General features: G+C 38.8%; 1 protein-coding gene across 1 annotated transcript in view; it reads right to left on the bottom strand.

Moving 5' to 3' along the window:
- The window catches only part of LOC145984921 (propionyl-CoA carboxylase alpha chain, mitochondrial-like), an 88765-nt gene extending 76559 nt beyond the window's left edge, over positions 1 to 12206 (bottom strand). The window contains exons 1-3 of the mRNA XM_083118319.1: positions 12061 to 12206; positions 789 to 1010; positions 3 to 170 (exon numbers count right to left, since the gene is read on the bottom strand). Of these exons, the coding sequence (XP_082974445.1) occupies positions 3 to 170; positions 789 to 1010; positions 12061 to 12129 (459 nt within the window). The 5' untranslated portion in view covers positions 12130 to 12206. The remainder of the gene's footprint in view (positions 1 to 2; positions 171 to 788; positions 1011 to 12060) is intronic.
- Positions 12207 to 13278: the final 1072 nt, after the last annotated feature.

The following is a 13278-nucleotide window of genomic DNA, read 5'->3' as shown; positions in this document are numbered from 1 at the left end:
ACCAGTTGTTTAACAAATGTTGCATTTTCTGATAAAAATCCGTAACCGGGATGAACAGCTTCTGCTTTCGTTGTGTCCACTACTTCCAAAATTTTCTCCATATTAAGATAAGACTCACGAGAAGCTGCAGGACCAATACAAACAGCTTCATCTGCCATCCGAACATGAGGCTGAAAAAAAAATAATCAAATCATGAACAAAACTTTATAGATGTATACGATATAAATCACATGTGCATTGTAGTCTTCATTTTGTTATTGCTAAAAGAAACATCAAGATTTTGCACAGAAGTGAGAGTTGAGATTCCTTTCTTACATATCTACTGAAGGTAACCCTTACAGTACAACATAAACACAACGAGTGCATAGTTAGCATAATTTAAATTACATATTATTCCATTTGCACATACAAATAGTTTCTCTACCTGGATTCCTTTAACGTTAGGCTGGAAGTTATCAAGACACAATTTTTGAATATGTGATGCAATACTTATTTATGCTCACGTTAGACACCTATATTCACAACTTACATATTACAATCTTACAAACTTTACAGCAAAAACAATACCATCTGAAATAGGGCAGCAGTTTTGTGAAAAGAGTATCTCACCCTACATCATCCAAAAAAGCTAATTTATTGCACATCTACCACTCGTCTCTAATGGATTAAAACTAGTTTCACTGAAGATAAGGTGTACAGAGCCATGAACAATAACAAGAACAAGTTGCAATTTACAAAAATGCATATTACATATTAAAAATATTATTATACACAAACTTGTCACTTACAGAGTTTGAATCTGGCAGCGAATACACAGCCACTGTTTTTATTCCCATTGCTTCAGCTGTTTTGATAACTCTGCATGCTATCTCCCCTCTGTTTGCAATAAGGATCTTTCCAAATGTTGATTCTGAGGGATCAATTGGATCTGCAAAATATCCGGCTGGACTACATGATGATGAGTAGGAATGAGAGTAATAGCTATGCGCAATCCTTCCATGTTTGTATCTCTGTAATATTGAAAGAAAAGGGTAAATTTGCAGAAAAATACAATGCACTATACAGTTCAACTATCGAATATGTTGCATAATTACAGTAGGTTAGAAAAGCTGAATTTGAATGTCTTAGTCTTTCTCCATTTCTTTCTGGTCCAAGTTCTGATTGACGAATGATTTTTACGCATTTAGATGCCATTTAGAACACTGCACTAAGTTCAATCTTTGGAAATTTAATTCGTGCCAGCACTGTTACAGAATGAAATAACTTGTCATGGAAAGTAGGTTTAGCAAGAATTGGGCTTGTACGTGGCCACTATCTAAAATGATTTTCCGCATAGAAAAAGTGTTGTATACACGTGCAATAGATAAGAAAGGTGCGGACATAATACAAAATCAAACTTATCATTCCTGACTCACTTAAAAAGGGCTTGGTGGGGGGCACATCCAGCTGCTAACGCTTCACGGAAATCGGTTTCTCGGACATGCTTTGATAGCATAAAAATGAACACCCCTAAAACACTTGCATGCATTATTTTCACAATTACAATTCTAATAATGCCTACGTTGTTAGGTGAGGAGGCCACATTTAGGGCTGTTGGACAGCTGGATGTGACACTCACCAAAATCTCCCCCCCCCCCCCACACACACACACAGCGTGGATAAAAATAATGATTTTTATTTTAAAAATTATTTTTTTTATTTTTTTTATATTTAAATGGATTTTATTGATTTTCTTTTAAAAAACACGCTTAAACTTGCTTGTATGGTTTTTTTGGCACCATATATACAGGGTGTTTCAGAGCAACCCAGACACTACCTTTTTCTTGAGAACGGGAGATCGAATCAAGTTGAAACAAAAAAAATGCACCACTAAGTTGGGCCCAAAGAATCCATAGAAAGTATTTGCAACAGCCTGAAAGCCACCCTTTGTGGTTTTAGTGGGGGCACATGCCCCGTTCATGCGATTTTTAAATGGGAAGGGTATGTTTGGAATGCAGATTCGGAAAGGTGGGGAAAAAATATTATTGTCATATGAAACATTTGTCTGTACCACCTACCGTTTTCCGTCTAGAATTTTTTTTTTTTTTTTTTTTTTTTCAAAAAAAGGAAGGTTAGCCAGATTGAGTATACTAAGCTTAACAATTAAGATAAGTGCAGTATCATAACAGTTTTGGAAAGTGCAGGACACAAGCTTTCCAACGATATGCCACATGATGACTGCGGGACTAAAAAAGGATGAAACCACGTGACCCAAAAAAGGGGGTCTAAAGTTAGGGAAAAACTCAAAAATTTCAAATGGCAAGGGGGGTTGAGTAATACCTCGTTTTAAAGGTCACAGAAAACGTGAAAAGGATGCGAACATGATTTTGTAATCCACTGACCGGTTTCAAAATGGCGACCAAAACAATTCCGACCCCTGAGTTGGTGTTCCAAAGTGAGGAATTACATACGCAAATAGCAAAACACAAACACTGGACAGAGTACATAAGATCCTGTACAAGGAATGCCAGCGGAACAGCTGTTTATTCGTGACAAGGTTTCTAAATGGTTACTGGTTTGCTACCATAGTCAGACCATGCCACCCGTCACATGTAATGTCAGTGTACTGAACGTCCAGGTGAGAGGTTTGTGGTTTCGTAGTAGTACATGCCTCTGTGAGTGTACAACATGCAGTGAGTAGAACTTCAGGTCCATTGTGTACGAGTAGGAATAAGCATAAGCCCACATGTTGGGTAGGCTGCAGTACAAAACACAGCATGCTGGCCCCGTCAACAAATTACAAAGTACGCCAATTGCCAGCACGTCCAGTTCCATTTGACTGCACGTACACTGTTCCCACTGCCTGGTTCAACAAAGGCAATCAGAAAGTACCACGGGTCGAGGTGTGACGAGCTCTCCTGCATAGCAGTCTGGTCCAGTCTACTTCCACTGATAACGTGAATACGTCCCTCCAATCTTGGTCTCATTCACCGTTGTCTGTTACAAGTGGTTGCATCGTCGAAGGCATTGTGTGGTACCTCAGGACGTTCTACAGTGCATTCCTCGCGGGTAGTGTGCATTCCTGTCCTTAATTCGCAGTAGCAAATTGTTGAATGTGAACTAATAATGCCTTTCACGAACGAAGAAGCATTTGATATGCTCATAGTGTTGGGTGAGTGCCAACAAAATAGTTCTGCTGCTGCTTGTGTGTATGCTGCAAGGTATCCCGATTGGGAACATTGTTCAAGACGTTTTTCGCACCCTTGCTGATCGTGAACGCAGAAGGGGCAATGTTCAGCCTTCTAGCAGTCACAAACATGAACGCATTGCTCGCCTGTTCGAGATGAGAGGTCTGCTGGTGTACTTGCAGCCTTCCATCTCAATCCTCACGAGAGTATCAGGCAAGTTGCTTGTGATTCTGGTGTCAGCGCAAGTACAGTGAGGATTTTAAAGGATCACAGATTTCATCCATACCACGTGTCCTTGCATCAAGAGATACACGGAACTGATTTTCAAAGCAGGCTAGACTTTTACATGTGGTCTCAAGTTCAAGTGAATGCAAATGTTCGATTCTTTGACGAAATGTTGTGGTCTGACGAGGCTACATTTAAAAGTGATGGTCAGGTAAATCGGCACAACATGCATTACTGGGCCGCCGAAAACCCACGGTGGATGCAGGAGGTTGACCATCAACGTAGATGGTCTGTGAATGTGTGGTGTGGAATCATCAGCGGACGAATACTTGGACCTCATTTCTTTCAAGCGAGGGCTTACGGGTGTTGTGTACCGCACATTTCTTCAAGAACAATTGCCCAGTCTTCTCGAAGACGTCCCCTTACACATCAGAACACACATGTGGCTACAAAAAGCTGGCTGCCCAGCACAGTTTGAGCTGACAGAAAGGAATCAGGTGAATGCAATGTTTCGTGGTCGCTGGGTAGGTAGAGGTGGGCCTGTGCCCTGGCCTCCTAGGTCACCAGACTTAACATGTTTAGATTATTAACTCTGGGGACGACTGAAAGAAATTGTTTACCAAAATCGCCCTACAATGAGGGACGACATGATCGAGCGCATAGTTGCTGCATGCAGGCAGATTAGTGAGGCAGAAGTTATTGCAGCACAGAATGATTTCAGTGTCGGTGTTGCAGAAATGCATTGAGACCGAGGGAAGACATTTCGAACATCTACAAAAGTTGGTAAATGTGCATCACACTGGGTGCTTTACCTATTCTTCTCATTTTTCTTGTTCATTGGTTTCTGATTAATCTTCCGTTTCTCTTATCATCATTTCAGTTAGGTCTATTGCTCTTGTCAAACAATGGTTTGGCAATCAATTGTGAGAAAAGGACCTTTTTCGTTGGCGAAGCAGCCGTTAAACACGCCAACGAATTCCTTATTGTGCGTGACAATAAACTATTCGTTGCAGTCCTAAGCCTGGAGAAAGTGTGATGGCGGTCAAAGTTGCAGCTCAAACAAAGCTTACAGTAGTACGGTTTTTCAAGAGCAGACCCATTACCATAATTGTTTGTACAGGATCTTATGTACTCTGTCCAGTGTTTGTGTTTTGCTATTTACGTACATAATTCCTCACTTTGTAACACCAACTTCAGGGGTCAGAATTGTTTTGGTCGCCATTTTGAAACCGGTCAGTGGATTACAAAATCATGTTCGCATCCTTTTCACGTTTTCTGTGACCTTTAAAACGAGGTATTACTCGACCCCCCTTGCCATTTGAAATTTTCGAGTTCTTCCCTAACTTTAGACCCCCTTTTTTGGGTCACGTGGTTTCATCCTTTTTTAGTCCCGCAGTCATCATGTGGCATATCGTTGGAAAGCTTGTGTCCTGCACTTTCTGAAACTGTTATGATGCTGCACTTATCTTAATTGTTAAGCTCGGTATACTCGATTTGGCTCACCTTCCTTTTTTGCAAAACCATTTTCTACATGGAAAATGGTAGGTGGTACAGACAAATGTTTCATATAACAATCATATTTTTTCCCCGCCTTTCCGAATCTGCATTCCAAACATACCCTTCCCATTTGAAAATCGCACAAACGGGGCATGTGCCCCCACTAAAACCACAAAGGTTTCCTTTCGGGCTGTTGCAAAAACTTTCTACGGATTCTTTGAGCCGAACTAAGTGGTGCATTTTCCTTGTTTCAACTCGATACGATCTCCCGTTTTCGAGAAAAATGTAGTGTCTGGGTCGCTCTGAAACACCCTGCATATACAGGGTCATCCGCTTGGGATGTCAGAAAAGTAAAATGCTATTAACTAGAAACTATGAACATTTATTGGTTGTAAACAGTACAGACATGTGTAGGAGAGTCGGGAGTTTATGTCACAGCACATTAGCACTCAACATGTCCACCATCGCGCATGCGGCACAAATCATACCGGGAATCCATAGCACGCCACGGGGCACACAGCATTTCTGGAGTGATTTGCTGAAAGGCAGCTGTAATCATCCTCCGTAGGTCAGCAAGATTCTGTGGTCTTTGTGCATACACGATTGACTTGACGTAGCCCCATACAAAAAAATCTGGAGGGGTTAGGTCAGGGCTATTGGGAGGCCACGGGATAGGTCCACCATGGCCGCACCAGCGATCATTGAATATCAGGTTCAATCGTTCCCTCACTGTGAGAGCCCAATGCGGTGGAGCACCGTCCTGTTGACAGATAATGGTGTCCAGTATCCCATCTTGCTGTAATTGAGGGAGCACATACTGCTCGAACATGTCAAGATAATTGCGTCTATACATGCCATCTGCTGATTGCACTATGAACTACTGCTGCGTTGTCTCGCGGAAGTCATTGTTGCAAACTCCCATCTTTGCCATGTACATTACCGCAAGCATCGATACATATACAGTAACATAAAAGCTACAGCGTTATACTTTTCTGACATCCCAAACGGATGACCCTGTACTTTTTCTACTTAACAGCCATGTAAAATATTTGACCACTTTGATTAAAGCAAATAAAAAATTAATGTAAATATACATTTTTCTGTTTCTGATACTGTATATATGAACTTACTATGGAAATGTTTGTTCATTGTGTTAATGAAACTATAATTATTTCAGTAACTTTTCTTCTAGTGAAAATAAAACAATCTGGATATATGCTACAATTTTAACTTAACTTAAAATATTTTTATAGTGTTTGTAGCTGAATTCTGGTGATTATTTCATGATAGTTTTCAAAATATTAGCTGTCATGTCCATTTGCAGGTTATACACTATTTACGGTTTAACATGATTAGAATTTTTTGTTATTTTCTACATAAAAAGTTTGCCATTTTTGCCTATAAAATTATTGAATTTTAAATCAAGAGAAATTTTAGTGTGTTTACAGTTTACATATTACATTTCCTTTCGTATGAGGTTCACCCCTATTAGTACATGTACATGTTTCCATTCTCAGATCCTAATAAACACTTTTAAATGATTACACAAGCTTCATGTACTTTCACAAAAAGTGATTCTGATATCTACAAAATCCTTATGTACATTATTCTATAAATTATTTATTTAAACCAATCCAATTTGCTCCCACACACACACACACACACTCACAACTGTTGCCAATTGCAAGGGCTACATGATTATCATAAAATATGGAATCAAATAAACCATTTGTTAAAATATATAGAAATATTCTTTGGGACAGTGTTTGACAAACTTTGATGCTCCTATCTAATGAGAAACAACCGCCAGAAACCTTAGAGTTTATGAACCAGCCACAAAGCAGGACTGCTTCTGAGATACAAGATTCTTACTCTTCACACACTGGACAGGAGGAGGGTGGCGTTGGTAAACATTTTTACTGTTCTCCACAATAATAATTGTTTTTACTCAAGAATTTCTTTGCTTCCTCGTAAGCTGAACGTATCTTATAACGGAATTTTAACAAAAGAGTTCGCAGTTTTCTCAGGAGTCCCCCAAAGCTCGAATCTCAGACCTCTGTTGTTTTCAATTCTAATCAATGACTTACCGAAGTACCTGTGTGACTCATTCAGACTCTTATACGTGGATGAGTTAAAATTCGGTAGGACTATATGTAATATTGACGACTGCAAATCGTTACGAAATGAAATCAATACAGTAACAAAATTGTGCAGAATAAATTATCTTAATCTGAACATAGGAAAATGCTGTGCAATGACAAACTCGTTCAACAGAAAGCAAATTGAATTTAATTACAAATAAATAACACAAACATTAAAAGGCTTAACAAGATGAAAGATCCAGGAGTTACATTTGATTCAAAACTATCACTTTCAACACATATTGAAAGGCTCGTAAATGAGGCACACCGAAACATAGGGCACGCAATTAGAATGAGTAAAGAGTTTATGAACAAGGAAATAATGAAAATAATATTTAATGCCTTAGTCCGAAGCAAAGTAGAATATGTAGCAGAAATATGGGCTCCTCAGCACAAAAATTACGCTACATGCATAAAATAGAATACAACCGGCCCTTCCTGGTTGTATCGGAGTAGCCATTCCCCATGCGAAACAGCGGTACCCTTGATCCTCTGCACCCCCTAGAGAAAGTGAAATATCTTCCATGGTTTATGAAGATATTGTTGTTTATGAACATTTTCAGTTTATTTTAGCTCTCGGAAATGTGTTATTGTGAAGTAAAGTAAGTCTGTTACCTTAATGTGTTACTTTACCATGTAGCAGAACAGCCTAACAGCCCTGAAGGCTTCATGCAAGTGAATATAGCACCCAAAATTACTTTCCACAACAGTAGCTATATAATTTTACGTAGTTAGGTTAGGATTGTTAGGTTTGGTACTGATAGTTATTTTCGATAAATACGATAACCTACACAATCCCTATTCCCTCTAGAAAGTTAAATATTTTGCATGGTTTATGAATTGTTCTTAGCTCGCAGAGATGTGTTATGGTGAAAAAAGGAAGTATGTTGCCTTAGCGTGTTACGTACTGTGGAGCAGAACAGCTTGAAGGCTTCGGGAAATTGAATATAGAACCCCAATTTCCGAAGTATACTTTCACTATATAAGTGTGCATATAAAAGGTTTTCACTAATAAGAGCACAAGTTCCGATTGCTTAATTCCGAATATATCATGATGCACAAGCAATTTTTACATGGTTCAATTTCTAATTATGTCTTAACACATACTTCAAAGTTTTAGTGATTATTTACTGTGTGTTTCTGGAGAACAATTTTTTCCCTCCATATACTCCTACATGATTGATTGTGTTCAGCGTTTATTGTCATCTTGGATTCAGAGTAATTCACATGCATGGGGTGTGAAGTTGTATTTTGTTGCTAAATGCTGTGGTTAGATTAGGTAGGTCAGGTTTAAGGATCTAAGCATTAATAACATATCCCTAAATCCTTTCGTTGTTAGGTTAGGTGGGTCAGATTTAGAGCTCTTAGCACAAAAGTAACGCACCTGAAAATGTATTATCTGCTCTCAAGCCCAAAATACCATTCAAGTTGCGCAAGCAAATATGCAAAAACTTGTGTCCGAGTTGATAGTAAACCAAAAATGCCTACTTGCGCAAGTTACATTTCAAACCATAAATGTTTCCAGAAACTAATACTTAATGAACATTTAACTGTGCTCATTGGTTTCTCCAAGAACCAAACTTACTCCCAATTGTTTCCAATATTCCAAAGCACATTCTAATACTCCTATAAAACTTGCGAAAAATAATTAAATATTCAGAACCATTACCGGCAAAAGTACTGAAAGATAGCAGGTTTTTACTTATGCGGGCCATACGTTCGGATCAAATATGTCAGTTATTTGTTTTTTTCCGGGCACTGGAACCAACTTTACATTACATAAAACATCGACTTATGTTGATTAAAAAATATTCAACATAATTCTCAAGGGGGTAAATTGGGTTAATGGTCCCATAAATACATATCCTATCTGCAATAAACATGTTCCTTAATAGTAACACTTAAAAGTATTTAAGGTAAAAGTTCGGTATATCGGAGACACATTTCTTCATTTTTACACAAGAAACTACTTACGGAAATGAGTTTCTGCAAGCTTTCCAACATTCGTCGAGGTATTTTCTTTCATCGTGGAATATATTTGACCGGGAAATAATGTATTGTTCAAGAGAAATAACTCGCCGACGCACAATTGCCATTGCTTTCACTACATGAACTGCATGCTGTGTACGTTTGATGATGTAAGCCCCTGTTAGTGTTTCCAACCCCTTTTTTTTTTCACTATGCTTGCCTAACCGAACCAAACCTAACTTAACCTTATCGGAAATGGTTTGTGGGGCTATCCGTGAATGGTTCGTGGGGCTATGCGTGAATGGTCGTGGGGTTATCCATCAGCTACCTGTGCATAATGTATAATTTCCACCAGTGACGAACACAATAGTACATATTTTTCGGTGAAGAAGGTTGAAAACACTGCATACCAACAACATGAGTTAAAATTTGCCTGCCATAATGTGTGTTACGGAAGCAAAGAAAGGAATAAAAAAAATCACTATGTATGTGAAAAATTGTTTTTGTTTTCATGTAAAAAGCATAACGGCACCTTGAACTAAGTTCCGCAATACACAATTGGTAAATACGAACCATGCGAAACACAAAATATCCGATTTTAATGTGTCTCCGATATACCGAACTTTTACCGTATTTAAAAAATAAGGCCAATATCAGTCATAATTAAATCCCTAAATATATAACACGATCAAGATTCATATTGGTTGATGGTGGATAGTAGGGAGGGGGAGTGCCAAAAATCAAACTTACCTGGGGAAAATTTTATCTTGAGCTGCTGCTGTTAATACAGAGGTAACAGTTCGTTATATCGGAGACACATTTAAATCGGATATTTTGTATTTCGCATGGTTCGTACTTACCAATTGTGTATTGCGGAACATAGTTCAAGGTGCCATTATGCTTTTTACATGAAAACAAAAACAATTTTTCACATACAGAGTGATTTTTTTTATTCCTTTCTTCACTTCCCGAACACACACTATGGTGGGCACATCTTGACTCACGTTGTGAGTATGCAGTGTTTCAACCTTCTTCAACAAAACATACCTACTATTGTGTTCGTCACCGGTGGAAATTATACATTATGCACGGGTAGCTGACGATAGCCTGGGTAGCTGACCGATAGCCCCACGAACATTGACGGATAGCCCCATGAACCATTCACAGATAGCCCCATGAACCATTTCCATAAGGTTAGGTTAGGTTTGGTTAGGCAAGCATAGTAAAAAAAAAAAAAAAAAAAAAAAGGAGTTTGAAACACTGACAGTGGGTTACGTCATCGAATGTGCGGAGCCTGCAGTTCACGTACGGGAAGCATGGCAATTGTGCGTCTGAGGGATATTTCTCTTGAAAAATATATGATTTGCTGGTAAAATAGATTCCACGATGAAAGAAAATACCTCCACGAACGTTGGAAAGCTTGGAGAAACTCATTTCCGTAAGTAGCTTCGGAACGACTTGAGATGACCGGACTCCTCTATGATTTTCTTCATATTTGCCATATTCACTAATTGCGGCCTCCTAATCACGAATCTGAAGTTAAAATTTGTCGGAAATGTCTAGAAATTGTAAAATAAGCAAAAATAAGGCGTTAGTTTTCGGAATGGAAACTGTCGATTGTCACGAATTTTTTTGTTTCACAACCAAATATATATATTCCTCATACTACCACGACACCAAATTTTAACTATGTTTGCCTAACCTAACCAAAACTAACCTAACCACGCGCCAATGGTTCGTGAGGCACCGACAAATTTTAACTTCAGATTCGTGATTAGGAGGCCTCAATTAGTGAGTATGTCAAATATGAAGAAAGAGTGGTCCGGTCAGTAAGACTTTACTATACCGGAGACAGATTTCTTCAAATTTACCGTAGAAAGTACTTACGCAAATAATTTTCTGTAGCGTTGTTGATGTTCGGGAATGTAGTTTTGATCCATTTTAATGCGAATGCATCTGGTTTTCTACGAAAATCTATTTCCGTCGCGCTATTGCTGCTGTCGCCATTTGCTTTCTGCACGAGAGCACAATATGCTCTCGTATTGTCCGTATATGCTAAATTGAATGAAAGGAGTGCTAATGGAACCTAACCTAACAGGCCTAACCTAACCTAGTAGGCATACCTCGTCCCCGTGATGGTTCGTGGGGCTATCGTGAATTTTTGGGCTAATGTCAATGGTTTTTGGGGCTACCCATGGATGGTTTGTGGAAAATAAGGAACAACATTATTTCACCTAAAGAAATGTTCCGCAATGCACAATAGTACGTTAGCAATGTAAAAAATTGTGAAATAAATCATTGATAGGTGTCTCCGGTATAGTAAAGTAGTACCGTCCGGTCATCTCAAATCATACCGTAGTTTCTTCTGTAAAAATGAAGAACTGTGTCTCCGATATAACGAAATGTTACCAATACAGATTAATATTTTGAGAATTTCCGCATGCATTTTGTATTTGTGTGTAAGCATAGAACGATATTTTGTTACAGAGAAACTAAAACTGCTATGCCCATAATACGAGGAATTGATCGAACGCTGGCCATGCCTTGGGACTAAATCTCCAATATTGATGCTTTCCACATCTTGATATAAATTTTGTCACGTTTAAATACTGAAATCTGTCAACTAAAGTTTTAATTTACAAATTATTAATTTTCGAGGTTGTACGACCCATTTCTTGCATTAGCTTTTCATGCATCATCTATGCAAGAACTAATCCAATATACTTGGAATTGCAGTGTACAATTTTTTCTCTCGCGGTGAAATGTATCTTTACTGAAAATTAAAGCTATAATTCTGTAAAATATTAATGTTCAATTGTGCATGTAGACCTATATCAAAGTACCGGTCTGGAGTTTTCTTAAGACACTGTTCGTATAAATCAGCTTATTGTTGAAGAGTGAACGTTGAAGGGTTAAAACAGGTGAATTGTATTTGTCGAATTTTACATTTACATGATAGATGAATATTCAATTATGCTCTTGTATGTAAATGGGATTCCCAGCACACCTGCGGGACAACAAACCCGTAACAATTTTATCTCCATTTGTAGAAACATACTTACATAACTTGCGATCGAATCTCTAAAAATTTTCGCTACACTGATTAATCTCTTCAAAACATGTGCTGCCATTATTGTAATTATGTTAATCTCTTATCTGTTCTTCCGACCTTGATCAAAACATTATTCTACTTCTCTACTCAATGGAAACGAAAAGTGGGAGTAGTGTTGCCACAATCTGTAAGCACAATTTCCCTTTGCAAGGGGTAAAATTTCCCTTTTTCGCCCATTTTTTCCCTTCATCTAAAGAATTAATAATAATAATAATTATCATCGTTGATCCATGTTCGTATGTATGTATAAAATGTTAAATAATTTAACTTTGAAATGGTACGACGCCAGTGGTCCCGGGTTCGAATCCCGGCCTGGAATGGCTGTGTGTGAGTGTCCATTCATAAATTTCATCATATCATCACTCATCCCCATCTTTGCAATTAGCCACCCACTCCCAAAGCCGGGACATAAGGGTGAATGGTCAATAACCTCCAGCCCCAAACGGTAGCCAGATGTGGACCAACCCAAATTCCACCCTTCCTCTCAGAACCAGTGACGTGCTGTGATGTCGACACTTGGGGTAGCAATCAGTGGTGTGCCCAAGGGAGGTTGGTGTGGGTCATAATCCCCCCTCCTTCCTTTAGGGCCCAGTATTCCTAAAAATAGAACGTCAAAGAAAGGAAAGGATTGCAAAATGAGGAAGGACTACTGAAAAGAAGCACACGTTAATCCCACCCAATTTCGAAAATCCAAAACATGTTGATTTGACTATTAAGCCAGAGATCCCGGGTTCGAACCCCGACATGTGCATGGGTGTTATATATGTTTGTCCCTTCATCAATTTTATCGTATCATCTTGACGATTAGCCAAAAGTGTAGGAAAAGCGAAGTAAAACAAACCAAATCAAACAATGAATCAATGATTTGGTTTGATTTATGCTACTTAGCGTCGCTGACACATTTCGTTAATCGCGAAGGTGATACAATACAATTAATGAAGAGACAAACACAAATAACACCCATGCCGAGGTTGGGGTTCGAACCCAGAACTCCTGGTGTCATAGCATGCAGTGATAACCACTCCCTCGGTTGGTTGATTTGGTGCTTAAGTCCACTTTATGTACATACAAACTAATCGGGACTGGACCTACAGTTTAAAGTGGGATCCGAACCACTATGTGCCTCCACCTTGTACCGATCCGGGACCACTTGCACTCCTCCACGGAG

Source organism: Lepisma saccharinum, chromosome 3, assembly GCF_977018435.1.
Source record: "Lepisma saccharinum chromosome 3, izLepSacc3.1, whole genome shotgun sequence".
In the NCBI taxonomy this organism is placed as follows: domain Eukaryota; kingdom Metazoa; phylum Arthropoda; class Insecta; order Zygentoma; family Lepismatidae; genus Lepisma; species Lepisma saccharinum.
Note: the sequence above shows the minus strand (reverse complement) of the source record. Positions and strands in the feature narration are given on the sequence as shown.